Below are 26,562 nucleotides of genomic sequence, written 5' to 3'. Positions count from 1 at the left end.
GGGTGTGTACAGGAGTCAGGACTCTTCTGCTCCTATAAAGGTTGTTATGAAGGTCATAAAGCCTGGAATGTTCTTCTCTAGAAGAGGAGCAGCGATACTCAGGGCTTCTACTGCCCCCTGTAGGACAACTGGGGAATCACCTAAAAAAAGGGTCAACTCAGCAGAGTCATCAGAGCCTCATCCTGACTCTAATACTACAATAGTATAAGGTGCTCACTACAAATATTCGGTCATAGAGGGGGCTCATCCTAAACTCTCTGCTGCTGAAGAACAGCACCAGGTCCAAAACTTATATAGCAGGTTCTTGTGGGTTCTGCATGTAGTGTCAGGCCCCTTTCACGTGCGTTTTCTGCGTGTGCTTTTGACGTGCAGAACTTGCATTGCACTCTGACCCATTGTAATCAATGGGTCTTTTCAGACTTGCATTCTTTTTCACGCACACACGCACGTTTTTTTTAACGCGCGTTTAAATCTCGACATGCTCTACTTTTGCAAGTCACGTGCGTGAAAAACGCACCATACAAGTCTATGGAGACGCATCAAAAACGCATCGCACTCTGAGACACATGCAAGTGCAATGCGTTTTTCACGCATCAATTGCTATAGAAAAGATAGAGCTCAGTCCTGAGTCCATTTCACGCGCATTTTCTGCGCATGAAAAACGCATTGAAATTGCATCAAAAAACGTGCATGAAAAACTGAGACACTGAACTAACTCTGACTGAAAACTGATTGCACTCTGATGCAAAATGTGCGTTTATCACTGACCAAACCCTGATCGCACCCTGATCAGACTCTGACGTGATCTGCAACGCAAGTGTGGAAGGGGTCTCACACCTGTGCTGACATCGAGCGTAGAGGGACATTGGGGCAGATTTATTTCAGTCTGATGCTTGTTTTTTGGTGGTATTTTAGTGACATTTTGGGTATTTATCCTGAGGATAAAGAATAACATTGATGCTGAATAGTTCCATCAGAGGGTTATCCTGCTGATAGGGGACACGTATGTTCCATGTTTGGGGAGGGGGGGGGGGGGGCTAGATGTCACATCTCTTCCTTTTGATAACATCCACATGCCAGGGGGACAAGACTTCGGACCAGAAGGGCTAGCCTTTAAGGTTCTGGCACTTATCAAGGTGTCTCAGATCTTAATATTTACACTGACAGATCACTTTCTGCTTAAAGGGCATCTACAACCAGGATTATGGACTGTATGCAAATTAACCTGAGGGGCTCCAGACTACATAGGTGAATATAGAGCCTGGAGCCCCTCAGCCTCATTTGCATACAGTCTTTCATCTTGGTGGTAGATGCCCTTTAACCAAGATTTTTTTTTTTTTACTTTCCATAAAATGCCCACCACCTTATCATTATTCCTCATATCTGTACGAGGGCTTGTTTTCTTCAGTACAATCCAGGCACAGTATTCCAGGTATATAAAACTTACATAAACAGGGAAAGAAAAAAAAAAATCATCTTTTGTGCTTTAATTTTTTTTACCCATTCATCACGGGGTGTGGACATCTTATATTTATTTTAGATGTGGTAGTTTTGTCAAAAGTATGTGAGTGAGTGTTTTTAATTCCTGGACAATAAAATCCTATTTTGGTAAGAAATAATGTTTTCTATCGCTAAATTCTAATATTGTTCTAACTTTTTTTTTATTGCTTATACAGTAATTGTCATGGAAGGAGGTGATTTTTTTTTGGTTTATTTTGTAAAACTTTTTATGGAGGATGAAAAAAAAAAAATACTAGAACACTGAGTGTAGCGCTGCACTTCTGGGTTCAAGTCCCATTCTGGACAACATCTGCAAAGAGTTTGTATGTTCTCTGTGTTTGTGTGGGTTGTCTCCGGGTCCTCTGGTTTCCTCCAACACTCCAAAACATACTAGTCGATTGTGAGCCCCATTGGTGACAGGGACGGATCTAGCAAGCTTTGTAAAAATAGAATTATACCATATATAATTTTTTCACTTTGTTAACAGTATGCTTTCATTATTAGGTTTTCCTAGAAGGGAGTATACAAAAGACAAATAAATACAATTAAAGTTAATATCGGGGAACAGAAAGCAAGGTCTAATGACACAACCTTCACCCCATAGGAAATACATAGCACTGCTGTCTGTTACGTGCAATACTTCATATGCAGTCCTTTGTAACTGTATTCACTTTTCCTACCAGCAGAGGTCAGCATTGCACCACACTCTTCAAATTGCTTCATTCCTCTGTGCTGCTGAGAAACTTCAATTACAAAAAAAAAAAAAATAAATAAAGTAATAAAGCTTTCTTCAGCACTTTGTTTTGGAAAGCCTAGGTATAAGGGAATTCTGGAATAACCTGTATCATCCCTTCTCATTTTTCTGCAATTTTGGGGACACTTAGAACCCTCCCCCCCCCCCATGTCCCAAATCACACTGCACTGTTTTCCTTTGAATTGGGAGAATTGCAGCAATGCTGCTCATGTGCTGTATATATGGTGCATGCAATACTATACACACACAGCTCCACAAGGGTTAGTGCTGCAGGCAGTCTCTTTTTACAGCAGTGTGAGGACACGCCTCCAGAGCACTTGGTGAAGCTATAAACCCTGGAATAGAACAGTCCTGCTGCTACTAACACAGGTCTGATCACAAAGATCTCCATTGACACTACTGAATAGTACAGCTTTGTGTTGTGTTAAGTAGCAAATTCTAGAAAACAAGTGCAGTACAAAAGGGAGCGCTGGATTTGGATCATGAAAGACTGAACAGAGCAGGGGTAGAATATTAGCTAAGGCTCTACTCAGTCCCTCATGATCCAAACCCAGTGCACCCCTTTACAAGGCTTCTCTTGTGCTGCACTTGTTCTCTAGAATTTGCTGCTCCACACAATTGTAGCACTAGAGGAGCCTGGTAAAAGGGAAGGGCTGGATGATGTAGAAAAACCACATAACACAGTGTTGAAAAGGTAATTTAGTCCTCAAAATGGTAACCACAAAAAAAAAAAACACACCTTCGACAGCTCTGGTATGAAAATGTTTTGGCCTCAGAAGATGGCGCAACTACATTTTTGCTCCTTTTACACAAAGTTTTTGTAAAATGTATTGCAACCTCTAAATTTGGTATCCAAGCAATTGTACCAAAACAAAGAATTAAGTAGAGGTTATTAGGAGGTTACAATGAACGTTGTAAAAACTGAACCAAAAAAAAAAAAAGTATTTTTTCACCAAAAATGAAAAAAAAAATTTGTCTGTGAAGGGGTTAAGGTTATAAAAGCAGCAGGGAGGGAGGTTTCTGCGGCTCCTGGCTCCACTCCCTCGACGGAAACCACCAAAGTAACTTCCCACAAGATTTCAGTGCAGTCCTAGAAAGTTAAGTATTTATAAGCCTCCCCTCATTCTAGTGAAACTCAAAAGGACATTACCACCAGGATGAAGGATTGTAAACCAAGCACACAGATACTGGTGTGCGCCCCCTCTACCAGGAACAGCTCTAAGCTTCCTACACCCTGGTTTTTTTTTTAAAAAACAAAAAGGCGGAGTCTGAGGGGCTTATTTACATACATTTTAAGAGCCTTTTCTGGTAAAAAGCAAGCCAGAACCTGCCAGTGAGGGTACACACCAGCTTGTCAGTGCGCTTGGTTTACAATCCATCATGGGGGTAGATTATTCCCTAAATGGGTTGTGCATGGGTTTAAAAACAGATGCTCCCTCCCAAAAACAGCGCCACACCTCAGACCATGGTCAGTGCAGGTATTGCAGCTCAGCTGTATAGCGATGAATGGAGCTGAGGTGCAATACTGGCACAGACCATGGCCAGAGTGTGGCGCTGTTTTGTGTAGACAGCAGCCATGCTTTACACTAAACGCCCCTCCGCCTTGCAATAGTCTTAGCACCCCCCCCCCCAGCATCATATTCAAACACAGAACACAGTGTAAGACCAAAAAGGACAGCAATTGTTTTATTTAGAAAAAAACATTTGTTACAGATGGTTAATATTAGGCACACAACTGCATGTACACGGGAACATTTACAAGGTTTGTACAGAGTTTAAAAATTCAAGTTTGTATCAGCATCATATCAAAAAGGAAAAAAGTATCATATATACACAATGCTGCGGTCTATGTCGGCGACATGTCACAGCACATGCCTGAGGAGGGGGCGCGGCTGCACACGTACTTCCCATGTGCCGGCCTTGTATCCTGGGCTGTAATCCTGTATCCAGCGGCTGTGGAGACAGATTATGCAGCAGTGCAGGACAGAGAAGCAGCGCTGTGCTGTAGTACATGACAGGTATGGGACTGGGTGTAGGCACTATACACAGTGCTGGCAGTCAGTATACAGAGGCTGGCGGCCATGCTTGTCTACTCAATAGGGTGAACAGAACAGATTTGGGTGTTATACAGACTAATCAGTCAAATATCAGTGCTGTGTATGACTACGGTGCTGCAGACATAACAAAAGGATCTATACAATGCAGACATCCTTATGGGAAGGACATAGGGGTAACTGCACCCCAATGCTTCAGCCCATCTCACAATCAGGATTTGTAAAGATTTCTTAGATCAGAGGATAGATCCATTCCCACGACTGGCGATAATGAGGAGACTTGTCCTCTGCTACATGCAGGTTCTAGAACCAGATAGAGAATCCCAGGAGTGTTACACAGGGCGAGATGTAGCCATCACCTACACTGAAATGGAGATGCAGGGTGACCAGAGTGCATTGTGGGGCACTGCCCTGTCGCTACGACCGTAAATGAGGGCCTTGAGGAAGGTAAATAAATGGCAGCCAACTCATGGCCGGCATTGAAGTCTATTGTGCGTGGTCACCGTGTCTCACCGCACTACAGCTGAGCTGAGCAGCTGTACTGCAAATTCTAGAGCAGGTCCTATACCTGTCCAGATTTGTGGTGCGGCTGCTCCTTTCCTACGGAGATGGGAGGCGTGAGCAGCACTCATAACCCCCCCTTCCCTACTCCATCTGTAGCTGCATACAGTTTTGGCCGAATGGAGATGGGAAGGGGGGGGGGGGTTATTTGTGCTGCTCACCCCTCCAATCTCCATTCGGCCAAAACAGTATGCAGCTACTCTGACGTGTGTATGAGGCCTTAGGTCTATAGTATACAGCCAGTAGTCAAGAAAGGACTGTCTCTGAAATGTAGCATTTAGGCTAATGCTGGATCTGTCCTAAGAGGGTTTCCCCAATGTGTGGGCCTTGTTAAAGTTGCATTGATTTTTTACAGAGCATCTACCACCAGGATGAAGGACTGTATGCAAATGAGCCTGGGGGAGCTGCTGGCTCCTTAGGTGTTAGTTAATGGAGCCCCTGAGGATCATTTGCATAGTCTTTAATCCTGCTGGTAGATGCCCTTTAACACTCTTGTAGGTTATCAGTAGGAAACTATGGATGGCATCTGTAGTCAGAGCTGTGACCATGGCATGGAGTGAAAATCTGTTCGTAAGTTACTACAAGATTTCAGACCTTCTGCTTACATGAGCCAAGTCTCAGCCACTTGTGATGTGGTACTGTGGGCACAGGCCTGGGTCTAATAAAGCAGCAAAGGCAACAAGGTGTACAGACAGCGAGATTTCAATGGAGCCATCTTATTCTTGGTTCAACAGCTTGGTTACAGTAGTCATACAAAGCATCTGCCACGTCATACACTAACCCCAGGATAGTGTTTTATAGCTACATGTCCACACTGCACAAGGAGGGTGTACATTTAGCTAAAAGCATCACTCAAGTTTAGCAGATTGCTAACCCAGTCAGGCCTCTGGACTCACACCAACAGCCTGTTCATAACTACAGCCAAGCAAAAGCAGGTGTATAATGACCACTGCTGTCAGACAAAGGGCTAAACCACACAAATGTGCACGGCCTGTGAACCCCAGACCGAGAGATAGCCACCTTTAAGAGTCCAAGCATCATAGTTATGTATGAAACAAGGAGACTGCATAACCTCAGGACAATCGCACCAAAGTCCTTGTTCTCAGTACGACACTGCCATCCCATGTCGCAGCAGAGGCTCCTTGTATAATATATAAATTAGGATTGTTTGGATTTCTGTCCCAGATTCAGATTGAGCATGTGCACATTTTAGCCCAATGAGAATGTAGCTATAATATCCTACACATACACAGGGGAGCCTATAAACCCGGCACATCTGCTTTAGGCACTAAACATGCTCCAGCAGCAGTCACTGCTCTGTAGTCTGACCTTTCTGTACTCTCCAGTAGCTCAAGACTATAAACATGTCATGGCAGGACCTGCTAGTAGGTGGCTCCAGATCCTGTAAAGCAGTGGCACAAGGGAACTGCAGTAAGCTCCTTTTCCCTTAGAATAAGGGCAAAAATGCAATTCCCCAGCACTACCGCTATAAACTGCAACCAGCTCTGTACAACATATAGGTCCTGGCACCAGAACAGGAGATCACAGAGGTCTCAGATTAATGATCAGATAATGACCATCAAAAACTCATCAGTATCCAGATAAACCCTTATTTTGTGGCAGTCTGGACCAGTACATCTCTCCATTACCATCTGTTATAAGAGCCAAAAACAGGAGCAGTCAAACGCACTGAACAGGTGCCTTCCAGAGACTATACATGGTATAATTGATGCAAAAAACAAAACCTAACGGAGATGTGAATTGGCCTTAAAGGTATTTTCACAAATACAGGTAGTGAGAGGTTCCCATAGAGCTCTAGTAACTGACACCTTTTAGCAAAAAGTTGTTTCCCATATTTTCAACTTTATAGTTTTACCTGGTATCTAAACACGGCTACAGCGAGTCGAGGTCCTTGGAATGGAGAAGAGCTGCTGGATTCAGGCCATCTGAGTGCAGCTGTAAAGTCATGTGACCAGGGTGAAGTCGCAGGTCCTATAGCTTTTGTAGCATTAGAAAACTGTACACCAAACATCTCACGAATTCACAGAATATTGCACCACATGAAATCACAGCAGCCAGCATGGAGAGGAGTAGGTGTCCATGGAGGCTGATGTGATTGTTTTATGTGGTCAGATATGTACATGGGGTACAGTTTGCCAATTCTAAGTAGCTTAAGGACCATTGATGTCACCCTGGTCACATGACATTAGGCCACACCCCCTCGAGAGACACCAGGCAAGATAACCGATTTAATGGGGATCTGAGGAAAACTTTTTAGCTAAAAGCAGGGTTTCAGATAGTGGCAGGTTCCAATGGGGCCCTAGTTACTATCTGTATTTGTGAAAAACGAGGTGACAGGTTCCCTTTAAAAAGGAAATCTACCATCAAAATACATCATGTTAAACCAAGTACACTTGCTCATAGATTGAGGCACCATGACTGAAGTAATGCTATATTCCTTCCGAATTAAACCTAAAGTTATGCCAATTGCTCCTTAGGAAGTAAGAGCACTTCCATGCTGTAAGTCCACAGGTTGTTACACTGTCTCATTCTAGCCCTGCTCCCATGGCACTTCCCCCATTCCATTGACCTTCTGTGTTCTTAGAGGGAGAGAAAGTCAAAGTTGTTTTTAGAAGGAAGGAGGCCATGGATAACAAATAGACATCACAGTGCCTGTATCCATGAGTGTCCCTGGTTTATCATGATGGATTCTGATGGTAGATTTCATTTAAGCAGCTATTACACATGCATCAGTAGCGAAATGTTTGCACTATTGGCCATTTGACTCCAGTGCATGTGTAATAGCCCCCAGCGGGAAGTTAATTTGCACATAAATCTATGCATCCTCTGCATACAAAATGGGAGCTTCCTAGCTCCACCACAGATTAGTTTCCTGCAATGGAGTGGAACATGAACATAAAAATATCCAATTGTACATTTCAGGGAAAAAAATATGCATCTAGTGGTTTAGAACGTACTCTTCGCTGATTAGCCCTGAATGTCTATTACCTTTAAGGGCCGGCATTAAGCACATCAGAGTTACCCGAGATCACAGCGATGGTCACCAGGAGCATCCACTAAAACATAGACAGCGTGGCCGTTCCAGAATCAAGTGCTCAATCCAAAAATATATATACAGCTGCCAGCACCAATATCTTAATATGTAAATTTTGATCAGGCAATAAAGTTCATTAATAAGATGCTGCAAAATGAGCAAATATGAGCTCAGCCGCAGGGAGCCCATTGTAAGGATGGTATGTTCTGAGTATCCGCGTCAGCTGACACATAACTGGGCAAATTCGTCGTCATCTGCATCTTCATTTAGGCAAGCCTCCAGATCAAAGCCTCCAACCTCTGCATCAACTTTTCTGAGTTTTGTTGGAGTGCCTAGAAACTAAAACAGAACAACCTGGTTATTATGGAGATCGTATACAAGACACGAGACTGCACTACTGACCAGAATCAGACAAATGCACTGTAGGTCGACATTATCTATGACATGTACTGTATATCGTTTGTACTTACAAGGTTGTCGTCAGATCCTGCATCAGACGTTGAGCACATCATCTCTTCAGTACTGTAAATAAACAATTAGTATTACTGAATGACCAATGAACCTGAAAATTCCTAGTTTTAAAACAGAGCCCTTAAGTTGGCTCAAGATGCAGATTGCTGGGGCCTTGAGCGTTACATTACTCCGATCAATAAAAATTTGGTATATATGCTTCAACTCTCCACATTCATGTAAAGGGGTTGCCCCAACTTTCTGATCGATAATTGTCTTAGTGAAGGCCCCCTTGGATCACCAGAACAAGGGTCCGTTGCACTCCCGTAGGACGCCAAAACAATGGAGCACATGCATTCTGCCTCTCCATTTACTGTCTATGGAATAGACAGCTGAGCACACTGCTCAGCTACCTACATGAGCACCATAGAGATTAGTAGAGCAGTTCTGATCATTTGGGGCACAATGGACCCCTGTTCTAATGATCGGTGGGGGTCCCCATCACAGAAAACTATGGCCAGGTCAAGTGGAAACAGCCAAACTTTAGGCCAATTTTCCTCAAACTGGAAATGCAGATTAATACAATATCAATATTTATCCAATATCAGGAATTTCTACAATACAATATCTAATAGATGGCACAACAGTATTACAGCTTCTTACAATGGTTGCAGGTCATCCGTTTCCTCCTTAGGGGGATCCCATGCATGGAGCTTAATGCGCCATAATTTTATCTGTTGGTCCCAGGACCTGCGGCTGTATTTCTTAAATTTATTTGGAGTTCTTGGGTGAACCTGTTGCTCTCTTGCATGTCTGAAAGCAGAAGATTATACAATCAAATTCAGATACATGGCAGAGGAGGATAACTTAATAGTGTAGGATCTAAACATGGCTTAGTGTTTCCACTAACACGCTCATCCTGGGGTTTAGTACAAATATAAGATTGGAGTAAAGTTGCTCAGACTCCCAGTCATCGTATGTGAATGTGAAACTTTAGTGGAAAGGTAAATAGGGTACAGCAACTACACAACTTGCATCATAATTTAACACAGAAAAGATCACATTTGTATATCAGAATACAGATATGTAACAAGTCATTACCTTGGAACAGCTTTTATGTATCTGTCATATGCAATCGTGTTCTTCCCGTAATTAATTTGCTTCTGTCTCCTGGCAAGTGTGGCCGGATCAGTTTCCATTTCTCCACTGTTTGAGGAATCCTTCGAATCTGAGCTGAAAAAAAAACAAAAAAAAAACACACATTTTAAAAAAATGAAAAAAATAAATAAATAATAGTACAATCAAGTGATTAGGACCCATTTAAAGCATCCTCCAGCTACCAGTGCAGCAACAAACCAAAAACAATAAGTCATACATTAATTCGCACTCTAGGTAATCTGACAGTAATATATACCAGAAAAGCCAAAAACCTCTAAGAAGTCTCAAGAAATACCATAAAAAGACCAAAGAAAAGAAAACAAGGCTACACAATAAAAATAAGAATCTTTATTACACATAGAAAGCAATATAATCTAGATCTGTATTACTCTCATTATACTTATTCAGGACCTATTACCTGGCGTGCATTGTGTATCTCGTCCTGTGATGCATGCATAATATATAAATATATATTTTTTAATGCTTTTGTGTAATAAAGATTACCATTTTTTCAGTAATTAATGTGTAGCCTTGTTTTCTTCCTCTTTTCTTTGGTATTACCAGTGCAGCGAGAGATGACAACATGAAGAGACCCATTTAGTCAACTGCCAACCTTGTGTCTACGAGCTGCTTTTGTCCAGAATAAAGGAGATTTTTGCACTCATTTTCTACAAGTCAAGTGGTCATCAAACCAGGACATTACGCTTTGCAGAAACCATAGTAGTTGGGCAGCACCAGAACTTAAGAGATTAAGAATTAGTGTTGAGGGTTTTGTCCCAAGTATACACAAGTTGTCCCATATCTCCTTTTTGATCATGAGAACAGTACTCAGGTATTACAAATGGGTAAAGCTGCAGCAAGAGCATGTGCTCTGCGGCTTCATTTATTGTCCATGGGACTGATTGGAGATGAGCTCTATGGTCAGCCATTTCCATCATTCCCATACAACTGAATGTAGTGGCAGTGCGCATGCTTGACCTGCTGCTCAACCCATTAGCAAGAACAGGATCCACATTCTATGAGGAGACATTTGGGTTACAACAGTCGCTCCCTCACTGACCAACCAGTTACCCTGTGGTAGCGATATGAGCCTAATAAAATGATGTTGTAATTACAACCAGCATCATTGAAAAGATCATATTCAAAGTGTAGGGTATTGTGAGGTATACAGAAGATTTCTAGGACAGTACACAACATACCTTCCTGTTGACGCTCTCCGTTCTCTAGAGCCAGTGTCATTTACCAGTAATTTTCTTCGGTACCTGGGACAGGTAAAATATAAAGCCATTAATACCAGACAGAACTAGAATTTGCTAAAGAAACACCTTGTAACTAATAACGAGCGTCATTAATTTGATAGCGAAATTGAGGACATAGGCGCCTCATTGATGGTTGAATGGTTCGTTTATTCCCACAAAATCCAATTTCTGAGATGAAACAGTTTTCTCTATAAATCAATACACAACTGCATCAAAACCTTTGGTGGACCTGCCAATGTATACACTGAGGTTCCCAACAAGTTCGGCCAACTGCACAGACAGTGTATAGTTAAATTGCATACATTAAAAATCCTTCCAACAATTAAGTTACCCACTTAATATTGCAAAAGGAGACCACATTATATCAAGCAGCAGCTCCTACCTTGACAAGTCTTTCTCTACAGATTCCATTAGCATTTCTTCCTCTTCCACCGCTGATCCCCAGTCCTTACACCTGGACACTGGTTTGTGGCTTTCTGGTGTAGTGAAGCTGGTAGGAAAGGAACGCCGAGAGATCAGCCTAAGCAAATCAATTATAACACCGAGAGGAGCCACCCATCATTACCAGGATCATCTGCATCAAGATCTCAAACACTAAAAAGATAAACGCAAGCCGGTCTTACACATCAGGACGCTGGTCGCAGCTTTTGGAAGCTTTTTCTTCATCGAAGACTGTTTGTTGATCGTCACGTTGTCGTCTAAAATTCCCGTCTGATTGACGCTTACGTCCCTGAGACCAGCGGGTGGGTGGTTCAGCGCTGAAAGATAAACAAGTTTTATTGATACTTTGTACAAAATTATCAAGAACTGGACTGGGTCCGAGGAATTACCACTACAAAAATAACAAAGGGCCGGCGTGTGGAATTCTCCTTTCACCAACAGCCACTAGGGGGAAGTCAGGATTGAAATAACAAATGTTATGGGCCTTATTAGTTTAAGTAGTGCAAATTCATATTAAAGTCAAAATAGATTTCCTTAATTATTCCCAACAGGTGGTTATTCCCCATACCTTCCTAGTACACACGTATGCCTAGTTCTTGCCATGTGTACTTCTTATAAGATAATAAACTGCAGCCAGACAGGTCTAATGGAGGCTCATCTCCGGGGGCCCCAAAACCTCCTCAGTACATACAAGTGTAATCCACTTACAAGAGGGGTTTTCCATCCCTACATGGCAAGGTTAGGGGAAAAAAAAATTAACCCCCCCCCCCCCATAAACCTTTGAACTTCTGGTCACAGGTACCAGAGCAGGGTAATGTGGACGTGTTCTTACGATACAGAAATATGTATTCAATGCAATGGGCCCACAATGAAACTTGCCATGTGTACAGAGGCCTGTGATGAGGCTTCTAAGGTGATAAGGATCCGGCAAGTCAGAATTCAAAGGCTTGCACCTTTTGTTCTCTGGAGATAAGCGGATGCTGGAAGACGGCTGTCCGCACATTATACATGCACTGATCTGAGGGTGCATGTATAAAAAGGAGAAATCAAACAATCTCCCACCAGAATGAAGGATTATAAAACAAGCATACTTGAACGCTGGTGTGACCCACTCAGTATCTGCTTTTTTAGCTCCTTATGCACTTTTCTATACAAAAAAAAACTATAAAAATTAAGGAAATAAGGCAAAGGGGCTCAATTTACAACTATGGAGCGCCTGAATCTCATTTGCATAAATATTAAAGCACATATGCAGTTAAGAACAAATCCTTTGAGATAGGGCACACATCAGCATGTGCTTGGTTTACAGGACTTCATCTAAGTGGTAGAGGGTCCTACAATTGAAGCTCAGAGAAAACAAGCCAGGATCCTGAAAACCCATTAGACATTCATTTGTATGGGTGGGCAGAAACCTCAGGTGCATGAAGCACAGCACATACAGTAGGCTGATCATATTGCATGGGAATAAAAGGGGCATTCCCCAGATGGGGAAGTGGCGCCTAGGACTAGTCTCAGACATAAAATACTCAATATCTGATAATCAAAACCCCAGATGAATATGTGAAAAACTTAATTCAATACATCACAAGGTAAGTGAAAGTACTAGACAGGAAGGCCACCAGCTCATGATCAGGGATGGGGGAAGTGGGGTCTGCTGCTGAAGGGTCATCCTGGGTGATACAAGGCCACATAAACATCCAAAACCAGAAGGAATTCCACAATGTATACATTGTCTACAAAAATAAGTGTTAATAAAGTTTATTGTGAAAAAAAATAGCTACAGAATTGCTGGGCCTGTGAGGTACAAAACCCGGGAAATCCAAATACAATCACTACCGGAACCACCGTATAAAAAGCGCATGGTGCCGTCTACACAAAGGCCCACTTACCGGCGCTGGCTAGTGCGGCTTTCACTGTATGTGTTCATGACTGCAGGTGACCGGTAAGGATGCTCAGGACGCGCCGCTCTACTCCTACTGAACGAAGCGCGCCAGAAACAGAACCTTTAACTAGCTCACTCTGCCGGACGATACCACTTCTAGGTTGCAGGGGAGTATAAATCAAGGAAATCTCAGTATCAGTAATATTTTAAGCTACGCAAAGACTTAACAAACACGAAATAAGTACATAAAATATATATTCAACTATAATATACTAAAAGAATATACGTTTTTCTTGGGATTGAAAAGTTTGATTTTTATACCAGACACAAATTTTACCTCATTTATGGAACGTTCCAAGAGTTTACGTTGTGTGACGTAAAAGGCAAGGACTAGCTGAAATACCATTGGTTCGTCACGGCTGTCAGTCAAAAGGGTGGGCGTGATCGGAAGCGGTCGGTTCTTTGTCCTGATTGGCTGTTCGCCATTTGTGGTCGTATGGGGTTTTTGAAGACATTCCGCGCCAAATAGTAGGATGTATTTTGGCGCTCAAATATATAGGAGGGATAGAGGGAAATATTAACAATGGGACATCAAGAAGCTTTGTATGACTGAAATAAAGTGTAACGTGATGTCAAAACAAAAATGTGTGCTACACGTCACACGGCCATAGAACACAGTGTACACTGTAATGAAAGGGAATGTAATGTTTCCCCAAAATGGTAACTGCTAGAAATTCCGGCTGCGTTCACACATACCATTTTTGCTTTGTGTTAAACTGTATTTGAAACGCATAAAGAAAAAACGTATCCTATAAAATGCATCTATTGTCAAAATGCATGCATGAGTTTGGTAGGCTGCGTTCACACGTGACGTTTTCTGTCGCATGAAAGCCAGACAATCCGCTCGCGTGCGGAACAATCCCAGCGCAAACCTCTGTTAAATACCTTGTCGAAGCCGCGCAAATCCCGGAAACCGCAAACAGTCCAAGGAAAGTGCGATTCGTGACCCTTCGTAAATAAGCCCCTCTGGCTTTTCATTTTCACCACTTAAGCCGTGGTCACACGTACCGCTAGGCGTCCGTCATAACACGACGCTAGCGCACAGGGGGAGGTCCTTGGCCCGAACGCACATGCGTTTCCAGGGAAACGCATGCGATTGTTAAGCCGATCGCATGCGTTTCTCTGGAAACGCATATGCGTTCTGGCCGAGGGCCTCCCCCTGTGCGCTAGCGTCGCGTTATGAACGGACGTCTAGCGGTAAGTGTGCTCAAACCCACAAAATGTCTCTCCTTGTTCTTACATTGTGTGCGGTAAATGTTTGCAAAATGGCCACCTTGTGCCTTCAGAAACAATTTAAGGTGGTTTATTAGCTAAATATAAATCTATGACAAGTCTTTTGTTCAGACGTATCGTGCAATACCTTGGTTTCTCAGAAAGCTGAATGACAAAGGCCGCGGTCACATGTTCCGCTCGTGTTGCGTTCATAATTCGGCAATAGCGCACATGGGGTGGGCCTCAGGGTGAAGACACACGTGGCGTTTTTAGGCCATTTTTGGGCCGTTTTTAGTTAGGGCGTTTTCAGATCGTTAAAAACGCATGCGTTAAAAAACTGAAAACGCACTAACTAAAAACGGCCTAAAAACGCCACGTGTGTCTTCATGAACTAAAAACGTCCCAAAAACGGCCTAAAAAAACGCCACCTGTGTCTTCACCTTCAGCCTGATCGGTAATTAGGCCCCGGTGTCTTGCATTGTTTAATGCGTTAGCTTCGTGTTATGAATGCAACACGAGGGGAACGTTTGACCGCGGTCTTAGGTATCAGGTTGTGTTTTTAAACACGTCCAAAACGCAATTGGGAGGGGGTTTGACCAAAACGCATACGCGTTTCCAATGAAACACATGTGTTTCATTGGAAACGCATATGTGTTATGGCCAAACCCCCTCCCAATTGCGCTTTGGACGTGTTTAAAAATGCAACCAAAACGGCACGTGGGAGACCGCCCTCACAGGGTTGTCATGGCAGTGATGGGAATTATGGGCAAAATCATTGTGTAGTACCAGCCTAAGGCCTTGGTCACACGATCCGCTAGGCGTCCGTTCATAATGCGACACTAGCGAACAGCGGGCGGTCCTCGGCTCGAACGCACATGCGTTTCCAGGGAAACGCATGCGATCGACTTATCAATCGCATGCGTTTCCCTGTTAATGCATGTGCATTCGGGCCGAGGACCGCCCCTGTGCGCTAACGTCGCATTATGAACGGACGCCTAGCGGATCGTGTGACCGGGGCCTAAATCTCACTACTCGGGTTTTCTATATTTTCTTTGAGCGGAGGTGAACCAAAAATGCGGTAACACACTACGATTGGATTGCTTCTAGAAAAGCAATCCAACAGGAACGGGGAGAGGCCCGGCCCGATCGCATATGCGCTTCGATAAAAAAAACACTACATTTTGCATGTAAACAATGGAAAACAATTTGAGCTCCTTACCGATCTCATGCGTTTCAGTTCAAATGCATATGCGATCAGGCCAACCCCTCTCCGTTCTAGAAGAATTGCATTTTCTAACACAATCCACCCTGAATATGTGAACGTAGACTTAAAAAATAATAATAATAAAAAGATACAGAAAACTGGGGGACATCCTCTGTGGAAGGTGTGATGCTGGCCAAATTCTGTGGCATGCATACATGGCCACCATGACATGAGTTCTAGGATTAGACTACATATTACCGCTATTGCCACAGGGTGTTGAGAAGACACAGGGGGTCCTGCTTCTCCAAAGTCCTTTAAGGAAATCCCTCCTAACATGGATCTAATGGCAGCGGTCTACCTCACACCTCCTCCCCCATCCTAACACAGGAAATCCATGATTGATGGGATTTATCCATATAACATGTCACTCTTGGAATTCAGACTTTGATTTTGGCGGGACCTCCTGGTCTTTGGGTGACCGCACACCCCTGATCATATACCACATTTGCCCAATGCGTTGTAAGTCACAGTAAGTGGCTGTATATAGGGGATCACTTATGGCCATCAGTAATTGGGGTCATTGGACCTCATGCAATGGACACATAATTATTTTGACTCCTTAGGCACATATTATGTCCCATAATATATTTATTGAGGATATTATGGCCTGTGTTGACTATTGCCCTCGACACAATGCTACATTGGTGTTGTCATTACAGTCCATACAACCCCCATGATCAATGTACACAACTCTATAGATAACCAAATTCAGTCTAGTCCAAACTGGACAATGAATGCACAGGCCTAATAGTTTGCCATGGGGTATTATACCCCCCTCCTCACCAGGTATAGTTTATGGAGGAAGTCATTAGTGGTGGCAAAGTTGACAAAACAAATGCAAACTAATACCCCAGGGGGTTCTCACCCTGACAGATATCAAAGATGACAACGTGGTGTACAGAGGTCTCCCCAGACATGCAAATAGGGTATAGAGGAGAGTGAAAGATTTCAGCTGCTTGGGGGAGGGGGGTCTTAAAATCTTATTCTTTTAGCAAGGGGGCATATAAAAAAAATCCCAGACAATGTGTTTTGCGTCATACACGTATGCTGGAAAGGGATATAAAAAATAAAAAAAAAACATCCTACTGCTTTTTGTGTATAGCCCTAACGAAAACCTATGTTTCTATGGTAACAGACTACAAACAAACCCTGTGTAGTCTGATCCTGCACCACACCAACAACCATTTGTCCATTTTTTTTCCTAATGGACTGATTGTACAGTAGTGTCCCAGGACACCTTTATTTCAGAATCCTAATTCCATCTGAATACTCCAACACGTAATTGGTCGGGGAGGGGCAACTTGGACCAAGGGCAAATTTTTCCAATGGGAAGTTGGACATGTAGCCGTGTAAAAAATTAGATTTGTAATAATGTTTGTGGTTTAACACACAGATTCTCCATAAAATCATAAGGATTGGATCCAGCTCCTTCATCTGTGTTCAGCACCAGGGACAACACGTCACATAGCTGTACATTACAGGGGACGTCACCGTTGTCGGTGTTACTTACTGAATTAATAACTTTTGAACTTTAAGATATATTACAAATCGATTGAAGCATTCGTTTTTGGAGAAAATGTTGGTCTTCTTTGATATGACTGGAAAAATGTACTCTTCATCCAATATGGCGGCTTTCAAGATGGCAGCCATCTTCGAGACATCCCCTCACCCATTACTTGCTAGGGGAACGAGATACGTCATCTCCCCTTTCCTATTTTATAATGATGCCCAGGAACTTTTGACTCTTCATAAAAAAGAGGAGCGATGGATGAATGTATACATGTATATATGGCTACAGTGTCTGTTTGAAGTCATAACTCCCAGAACAACCAGTCACAGGTACTACAGTATGTAGCTTTCATGATTCAAGATCAGAATAAGAAATGAAAAAAGTCCTGTGACTGGTTGTTTGATATGAATATACAGTAAGCTGTTCAGTCAGAGCAGTGGTTTATGGCGGCGGCCATTTTGACTGACTACACTGCATCATTTCACCTCAGCATAGATAGGGAACTTCTGACTGGATTCACACAGCAAACGTAGATGAAATCATCCTGGGGTATTGCAAATGTTTACACACAGGTGCATCCATAGGAGTCAGGTGTTGCTGGTTACTGTAGTCCCCACACAATGGACACTACAGAAGTACTTTCCAGTATAGAAAATGGCGATTAGGTAGTCATTTAGTATAACAATGGCAGAGCACTCAAATTGGCAATTATCTTATACCACAGTTATACCACATTCTGCTATTGGGCACCTACTGCCCGACAGGTTCCCATGGCCTTAAGGGAGATCACTGTGTAAAACCTTATCAATGTGTAGCCAGATTTACCTGCTGAATGTAACCCAATGAGGGGTATTTATCATAAAAGCCAGTTTTTCCAACCTCGAGAGACAGGGAGTGAAACATGAAAACGCAAAAAAAAAACTAAAATGGCCTGGTCCTTAAAGGGATTGTCCTGTCACAACATGAAATTCTCTATCCAACAGATGGAACTGTGTACCGTGCTTCGCTATCTTTATCAGGATGAGGGTGCGTGTGTGATCAGCTGTTTTGTTCATTTGGGGTACCCAGAATCCCCTTTCCCATGATCCATGGAGGTTCCACCACTGATCAACAAGTTATTCGCTATCCTGTGGAGTGGCTAATCCAACCATTAAGGGTGATGGCACAAGTGGCGTTTTGATCACGTTTTTGGCCCGATTTTTAAGCAGTCTGTCACGTGCGTTTTTGACCAGTTTGAATTGAGATAATTGGACAAACCTGTCAAAAAGAGTGTTTAAAAAAAAAAATGCATGCGTTTTTTTTAGCGGATGGCTTAAAAATGTCCCAAAAACACATTAAAAAGCCATGTGTGCCATCACCCTTAGGGTGCAGTCACACGTCAATCTAACGCATGCGCTTCAAAACGCATTGCACCGGCTGGAGAGAAATGAAATAACTGTAAACCCAAGTGTTAACAGCTAACTGTTGCATTTTGTAAACGCAAATGTTAACAGCTGTTTAATTCAGCAAATCACTCAAGTTTAATCCATGCTTTAATAATCCCCCTCTCCGCCTTTCAGCAAAACACATTTTAGGGCACTTTTATAAAGAAAAAAAAAAGAAGGAGACTCAATAACAATATAAGGAAAACACTTTATTAATAAAATGTAGACATTGTAATAAAATCTGCAGTAATACCGTCAGTAATTGATTATTCTACATAGTAAACACTTGATCACACCCTGCACTGAGAATCACTCGTCACCTCATGTATAATCTAATAAAAAATACTGAAAATCTGAAAAATCCCCGCTCTGCTACATAGAACTACATGTCCCAGCATGCCTTGTAGTTCCATCCTCCAGTAAGCAGAGTGCAGTGGTGTAGAAATACTTCTATACAGATATAGGAGGGCTCCTTCATGTTTTTGGCAATTTTTAACCGTTTTGAAATGAGGTATTGAAAAATTGGGATCGCTCAATGTCCCACGGAGTGGATAACCCCATACAGGGGACATTACACTCCTCCTGTCCACCCACATGTGAGGTGGAGCAGCCCCGGCTGTACACGGCTTGTCAGGTCTTCCCACGACCAGGGAGAAAAGAAACTTCATAGGATAGAAAACCATATAAACAGCCTAAAGGAGAGTTCACCGGATAATGCAAACGTCTACTATACAGAATCTGGCGCGGCAGGTGGGGCAAGGCACTTGGCTGGACAACCAGGTCTCTGGATGCTGCTGGTCCTGGCGGCTGGCGAACCACTTGCCCATACAGGTCAGGCACCACATGGGGCGGCAGTAGCACTGCTGGCACTCTCCCTCGTTGGGCTCGTGGCAGTACTTCACCAGCTTGATGTTGGCGTTAGTCTGCATGCACCCGATACAGGGCTCCAGTTCCTGGAATGAGAAGTTATAGGACTGACTTGTATTTACCAGATCACAAAACACAAAAAGAGATGCTCTCTCCAAGTAACTTGGAAAATCCATCATGATAGACCAGGGACACAAACCCATAGATCCAGGCACCGTGACTGTGGGGAATCTACTTATATGTGTTATCCATGGCCTCCTTCCTTCTAAACATTCACTTTTATTATTATGCTAATCAGCAACAAATGTTACGCTCTGTTTTCACAGGCTGTTACACTGAGCAGTATCACTTCCACTTCCCACTGTGTGAGATCCCAGCAAGCAGAGGGAGTGTGAGACAGCTGGTGAATCTTCAGCATGGAGGAGTTCTGGAAACACCATAATATTAGAAGTTGATTTTAGAAGGAAGGAGGCAATGGATATCAAAAATAAGAAAACCACCACCAGTGTCACAATGCGTGGATCTAGAAGCAAGTTCCCCTGGTCTATCAAGCTTAATTTTCATGGTAGGTTCCCTTAAAAGGAAATCTGTCAACACTCCACTAACGTAGCAGCCCCCCTAAGGTAGGATATGAGATATCCTTTTAAGAACTCCCTCCTTCAGAGTAAATCTCACCCATTTACTTATAACAAAAAAAAAAATCTCCTCCAAAGTCAGGTGAAAATGAGCTGAGAAGAGTCATATTTTACCTAAGATCAGTCAAGTTTGGATGCTGCAGGGGGAAAGTCACTTCAGACGCCCATAACTTATGTTCTATGGAACCGGTCACCAGATTTTACCCCATTAAACTACTCTCCCACTCAAGTAGGGGGATGAAATATCTTTTTTTTGGAGTAAACGTGAAAATCTGACATGTTTATGAATAATCTCACCCAGACTCATAAGAAAGTGGCCAGTCAGACCAAGATGAGTCAAGATTAGTGGCTGCAGGGGGAGAATCACTTCACATGCCCCAATCTTTGGCTCTACAGAACCTACAAACATGACATCAGGCTTGTGGTTCTGTGAGATACAGAACCAGGGATACAGGCAGTAAAAATCAATAAATAAATAAAGTTGGAAATGCGCGCTGCAGAAAAAGGTCCAATTTCTGCCTTTTCAGCACTGCCTGTATGTCTGGTTCTGTATCTCACAGAATCAGCAGCCTGATGTGATATCAAAGAAGAGATCTTTATCCATTATATGACACCAAGATCAGTTTTCTAGGTTATATAGAACCGAAGATAGCATCCCATACCTGAGTGGGGGCTAGTAGTTTAATGGGGTAAAATCTGGTGACAGGTCCTCTAAGTCACAACCAAAGATGTCAGCACTTAGAGTAGTCAGAGTTTTACCCAGTGGCCGCATTTGGAGTTACCTGATTACTCGGCAGCTCATAGACATTATTGACTTCTACCAGAGAGCGGAATGTATCCAAGAACATATCGCTCAGCGTCTGATGTATGACCACGTTGGCTGCGTTTCGGATGGGGGCGTGAAGCTTCTCCCTCAGTTCTCCGTATTCTGTCGAGTTCAATCTGCAACAGGATGACAGTATATTGTGGGTCAGATTTCTATGGGAAAATCCCAAACAAACACCAAAACATGAACATTCCCTAAAGGAAGAAATAGAAACTTAGTACCTGATGTCAAAAGGCTTGACGCTGGGGTTAATACTCGCCACCCGTATGGTGATAAACTGCACGGGGGTGTTGGAGTCCGGGGACAGCTCGTGTTGTCTGGACTCGGTGACAGTCAGATGAATGTCCTGCTGCTGCGCCACGTACACCTTGTAGGTGGTGACCTTCATCACCCACGTGTCAGTGACTATCACCCTGGCCCCGGGGACCCCAGTTGCAAACTTGTCAATCCTCCTGAACTCTGTATTGATGGAGGAGGCCACGACCCTCCAGTCAGACTGCGGCAGGGCATGATGGCACAGGGTCCGTGCCAGGGGGTGATTGCTCCATCGCTTCTGAGACCAATACAAGGCCAGGAAGCCGACAGCGGTGGGAAGGATGACCGCACACAGCGCAAACATCTTCCACCCCTCGCCAGCCGTGTACACGGAATACAACTGCTTCTCCGGAGCTGCAAAGCACATCCCGATGTAATAACCTGGAAGAGAGGGAAGATCGTCAGAGCAGGTGGTGATAGGAGGTAAAAGGGGTGTAGTGATGGCTGGGGAGGTGGTGATAGGAGATACAAGGGGTGTAGTAATGGCCGGGCAGGTGGTGATAGGAGGTACAAGGGGTGAAGTAATGGCCGGGCAGGTGGTGATAGGAGGTACAAGGGGTGTAGTAATGGCCGGGCAGGTGGTGATAGGAGGTACAAGGGGTGTAGTAATGGCTGGGGAGGTGGTGATAGGAGATACAAGGGGTGTAGTAATGGCCGGGGAGGTGGTGATAGGAGGTACAAGGGGTGTAGTAATGGCCGGGGAGGTGGTGATAGGAGGTACAAGGGGTGTAGTAATGACCGGGCAGGTGGTGATAGGAGGTACAAGGGGTGTAGTAATGGCCGGGCAGGTGGTGATAGGAGGTACAAGGGGTGTAGTAATGGCTGGGGAGGTGGTGATAGGAGGTACAAGGGGTGTAGTAATGGCCGGGCAGGTGGTGATAGGAGGTACAAGGGGTGTAGTAATGGCTGGGGAGGTGGTGATAGGAGGTACAAGGGGTGTAGTAATGACCGGGCAGGTGGTGATAGGAGGTACAAGGGGTGTAGTAATGGCCGGGCAGGTGGTGATAGGAGGTACAAGGGGTGTAGTAATGGCCGGGCAGGTGGTGATAGGAGGTACAAGGGGTGTAGTAATGGCCGGGCAGGTGATGATAGGAGGTACAAGGGGTGTAGTAATGGCCGGGCAGGTGGTGATAGGAGGTACAAGGGGTGTAGTAATGGCCGGGCAGGTGGTGATAGGAGATACAAGGGGTGTAGTAATGGCCGGGCAGGTGATGATAGGAGGTACAAGGGGTGTAGTAATGGCCGGGCAGGTGGTGATAGGAGGTACAAGGGGTGTAGTAATGGCCGGGCAGGTGGTGATAGGAGGTACAAGGGGTGTAGTAATGGCCGGGCAGGTGGTGATAGGAGGTACAAGGGGTGTAGTAATGGCTGGGGAGGTGGTGATAGGAGGTACAAGGGGTGTAGTAATGGCTGGGGAGGTAGTACTGGTATGGAGGGGGGTATGCTGGAGAGGGGGTATAGGTATGCAGTGTAGGGGGTAACACTTAGTGTGGGCACACTGGGAAGTGCATGGATGTAGGCAGTGCAGTAAGAGCCCGGCAGGGGGCGCACTCACCCAGTGGCAGCAGGGAGTGGACCAGTAATGTAGCCGTGGTCCTCCGTACATGGTAGTGGATGAACGCCACGTCCTCGCTCCCCAGCCAGCCGGACAGCAGGTTCTGCACGGTGATCCCGGCCGAGTGGAACTCATTGGGGGTAAACACGAAGCAGACAGCGAACACCACGTACGCCAAAGTAAACGTCACCGCCGGACTCTCCATTGCGGTGAGAAGGCGGGAACATGGAGAATGGTGCACACTTCCGGCCAGCGAGGCAGCTAGGAATGCCGGGAAATGTAGTCTATTTGGCTGTGTTCACATAGCAACCAATCACAGAATCACTTTCATTTGGAATGGAGCTCCTAAAAGATGAAACCTGCTCTGTGATTGGTTTCTATGGACAACAATGAGAGAATGCACACATTTATAATACATATCCATTTATAAAGAAAAAGTCACACAAAAATTAAAACTTTTTGGTTCTCTTTGGGCTGAACCCTCTCCATACAATGTGGGTGTTTGCTGCTAGCACCTATTAAAAACTCTGGAGCCGATAGCAGGCTGGCGGTGCGCAGAGGTCCTGATAAATATCCCCCAATGTGTACGGAAAAAATGTGACACTAATAACTTTTTCATACTTTGATGTATGGAGCTGTGTGAGAAGTAAATTTCTGACCTTTTGATCACTTTTAGGGAAAGGGGCGATTTGAATTTTTAGCGTTTTTCTTTATTTGTTATTTTTTAAACTTTTTCTTCACTATTTTTTAGACCATCTAGGTTTTTTTTTAACCCTAGATGGTCTGATCATTCCTACTATATACTGCAATACTACACTACAGTATACTGTATTGCAGTGGAAGACATTTTTACATAGGATTCATTCCGATATGCCACTGGCAAATTGTAACGAATCTGCAGAAGCCATAAAGCCTTTGATCTGACAAAGACCCAAGGTTATAATGACGCGGAACGGTGCAAACAAAATAGTATGTGAAGAACAATATATATGTGTGAAGAAGACATTGCAGATGTATGGAAACATCTGCAATGTGTTCTTCACACACATATATAGTGTTCTTCACATGCTATTTTGTTCGCACCGTTCCGTGCGTATCTCCCGACAAGTAAGCAGATGTGCCGAACATCTGTAATCTATTCTTCACTGTGTTCACTGTGTTCTTCACTTAAATGATCCTGTGTTCACTGTTTTTATTCTATTCTTCCTTCACTGTGTTTTTTTAATTAAATGCTCAATCTTGAGCAGGGGAATTATTCATGTCACCTAGCAACCCATCCATTTAAAACGCATTGCACTCGCATTGCACTTGCAATGCTTGCGAGTGCAATGCATTTTTGATGCGTCTCCATAGACTTGAATGGGGCGGGAAAAACGCGCGCCAAACGCAAAAGTAGAGCATGCCGTGATTTTGACGCGCATCAAAGAAAACGCAAGCACGCACATGAAAAACAACGCAAATGAGGAGAGACCCATTGGAAACAATGGGACAGAGTGCAATGCAAGTTCTGCGCGTCAAAAGAACGCGCAGAACTCGCGCGTGAAAAACGCTAGTGTGGAAGGGGCCTTAGAGTGACACACAGGTTTTAGTGTGTAATCCAAAACACGGAGTTTGGATCCAAGAGCCCGCCCACCGACATGACTGGATCTATGGAAGAAAATGATGGGCAATAAAGGTTTTTTTTGGGCTGAAGCACCAACGCAGAAGAGCCCCACCTGCACCATTACACCACCAATTTTCAGGGTTTATCGTGTGATTTTGAGGTGACAGGCTCGATCTAAAGGACATCTACCATGGGTTCCACTGATAGTAGATGTCCAGCATCACTTGACCTAATCAGAACTGTTTTAGTGCACCTTTGCTTAGAAAATTACTTAAAAAAAAAGTGTAAATGAGTGAGAGGGGCTCAGGCTTATGTCGCTCGAGTTCCTCTCGGCATCCCCGTGTTTTCATTTATTCTGCCCCCAGGCTGTGATCGTACCTCCTGCACCCAGCTCGTATATGCGTTTTTAGGGAAACGCTAGCGATCTGTAACTAGAATCTAGTGTCTTGCATTGTTTTAATGCAAGACCCTGGGTTCTGGTTACCAATCCCTAGCAAGTTGTAAACGCAGCGCTAGCGATACATGTGACCTCTCCCTAAAACCTGGCAATGCCGAGAGGTACTCAGGTGTCCTTAGCCTGAGAACCTCCGGGCGCGTTCACACGTTGCGTTTTGACCTGCGTTTTCATTGCGTTTGAAATGCATATACAACATCTGAGGAGAGTTGATTTGCCTAATTACATCACTGTTAACGTTTCCGTTTACAAAATGCATAGTAAACATGATGTTAACACATGCGTTAACAAAGCGCTAACACATGCGTTTTGTTAACACATGCGTTAACATTGCATTTACAAATGTAAACGGTAATGTAATTAGGCAAATTACCTCACATCAGCTGTTGTATATGCGTTTCAAACGCAATGAAAACGCAACCAAAACGCAACGTGTGAACGCGCCCTCCGGCTTATTGACATATTTTTAAAAAGTTGTTTTCTTAGTAAAGGTTCTCTCCCTTTATTTAAAGGAAACCTACCACTTGTAGTGGCAGGTTTCCGATGGCAATACCGAGCACCAGCTCAGGCTGAGCTGGTGCCGGAGCTTATTTTCGTTAGTGTTTTAAACCGCGATATCGCGGTTTAAAACACTTTTTAAACTTTATAGCCGGCGCAGGGAGGTACGCGCTCGGCGCTTACCATGCGCGCGGCTCTCATTCACTTCCTATGTAGCCGCGCGCACGGTAAGCGCCGAGCGCGTACCTGCCTGTGCCGGCTATAAAGTTTAAAAAGTGTTTTAAACCGCGATACCGCGGTTTTAAAAACTAACTAAAATAGGCTCCGGCACCAGCTCACCCTGAGCTGGTGCTCGGTATTGCCATTGGAAACCTGCCACTTCAAGTGGTAGGTTTCCTTTAAAAACAGCTCAAATTAGTGCATAAAATCAAGCATTTAATGCTGGACATCTACCTTCAGTCATTGTATACGCAATGCTACGTTTAGAAATGCCACGCTAGAGTCCTGGGATGGGCCTCATCTGGACCCGGTCGCATATGCATTTCCAATGAGACGCCTGCGGTAACCAGCGTGTTAGCGCTGTGTGGTAGCGGCTGTTAACGTTGTGTTGTGCAATGCTACACCATGTGTGAACGCGACCTTATTTTGCTATATAAAATTTGTGTGCGATATCCACAGGTGGAAGCAAAACCATTGGTATTTTACACAAAATACTTCGAAATGTTGGAGTTCCTAAAAAGCGCATTCATATGATGCGTTGTGGGTTACATGTGATCAAGGCTGATGTGTCAAAAACACATCAAAAAAAGACAACTTCCCATTGGTCATTACACGTTTTATTGCGCACAATGGTGGAAATTTATAAGAAGAGTCTGGAAGCAGAACTTTTCTAGTTGCCAATGGCAACCAATCAGAGTTCAGCTTTCATTCTCCCACAGCTGTTAATAACATTAAAGCTGCACTCTGATTGGTTGCCACTGAGAACTAGCATAGCTCTGCTCTCAGACACTTCTGATAAATCTCCCCCAATGAATGATTTGGCTAATAGTGAATGACATCATCTACATGACGGTGGCCTAACAACAAGCTTCTGTATTGAATTTCAGCCATTACAGAGCTACCGCGCATGCGCCTGAAGCGCGTTCCCGAATCGACATCGTCACCCGAAGCGCGCTCCCATCCATCTCCACCTTCCGATTGGTTGGTTCGTACTGGCGAGCGTGAC

At 43.9% G+C, this 26,562-nt stretch overlaps 2 protein-coding genes across 3 annotated transcripts; both read right to left on the bottom strand.

Annotated features, from left to right (window-relative positions):
• Positions 1-3,914: 3,914 nt before the first annotated feature.
• SLBP (stem-loop histone mRNA binding protein) lies at positions 3,915-13,264 on the bottom strand. Of its 2 annotated transcripts, none has more exons than XM_072126225.1 (8): positions 13,122-13,264; positions 11,415-11,549; positions 11,174-11,311; positions 10,732-10,794; positions 9,476-9,607; positions 9,038-9,187; positions 8,395-8,446; positions 3,915-8,263 (listed from the first exon to the last, which is right to left on the bottom strand). In XM_072126225.1, exons 1-8 carry the CDS (start codon positions 13,157-13,159, stop codon positions 8,144-8,146), a joined length of 828 nt encoding a protein of 275 aa, XP_071982326.1. In that variant the 5' UTR covers positions 13,160-13,264; the 3' UTR covers positions 3,915-8,143. The 2 variants fall into 2 exon arrangements, with proteins under 2 accessions (XP_071982326.1, XP_071982327.1); XM_072126226.1 differs by having other exon boundaries at positions 11,174-11,281.
• Positions 13,265-18,772: 5,508 nt separating this feature from the next.
• TMEM129 (transmembrane protein 129, E3 ubiquitin ligase) lies at positions 18,773-23,090 on the bottom strand. The gene is made up of 4 exons (XM_072126224.1): positions 22,783-23,090; positions 21,134-21,608; positions 20,869-21,028; positions 18,773-19,537 (listed from the first exon to the last, which is right to left on the bottom strand). The coding sequence occupies exons 1-4, from the start codon at positions 22,985-22,987 to the stop codon at positions 19,289-19,291; spliced, it is 1,089 nt and encodes a 362-aa protein (XP_071982325.1). The 5' UTR covers positions 22,988-23,090; the 3' UTR covers positions 18,773-19,288.
• Between the last annotated feature and the right edge of the window lie 3,472 nt (positions 23,091-26,562).

Source organism: Engystomops pustulosus, chromosome 1, assembly GCF_040894005.1.
Source record: "Engystomops pustulosus chromosome 1, aEngPut4.maternal, whole genome shotgun sequence".
NCBI lineage: Eukaryota > Metazoa > Chordata > Amphibia > Anura > Leptodactylidae > Engystomops > Engystomops pustulosus.
The sequence above is the reverse complement of the archived record's forward strand: the minus strand, read 5'-3'. Positions and strand labels throughout refer to the sequence as shown.

What these genes read in the sequence shown, in the direction of transcription:
- TMEM129 (XM_072126224.1), bottom strand. Translation starts at nt 22,987, where the DNA reads ATGGAGAGTCCGGCGGTGACGTTTACTTTGGCGTACGTGGTGTTCGCT. An exon ending in GTCAAGCCTTTTGACATCAG is followed by an intron (nt 21,029 to 21,133) that starts GTACTAAGTTTC and finishes ATCCTGTTGCAG; the next exon opens with ATTGAACTCGACAGAATACG. An exon ending in ATGAGCTGCCGAGTAATCAG is followed by an intron (nt 19,538 to 20,868) that starts GTAACTCCAAAT and finishes TTCTCATTCCAG; the next exon opens with GAACTGGAGCCCTGTATCGG.
- SLBP (XM_072126225.1), bottom strand. Translation starts at nt 13,159, where the DNA reads ATGAACACATACAGTGAAAGCCGCACTAGCCAGCGCCG. An exon ending in GTAGAGAAAGACTTGTCAAG is followed by an intron (nt 10,795 to 11,173) that starts GTAGGAGCTGCT and finishes TACCTGTCCCAG; the next exon opens with GTACCGAAGAAAATTACTGG. An exon ending in TACATAAAAGCTGTTCCAAG is followed by an intron (nt 9,188 to 9,475) that starts GTAATGACTTGT and finishes TTCTGCTTTCAG; the next exon opens with ACATGCAAGAGAGCAACAGG.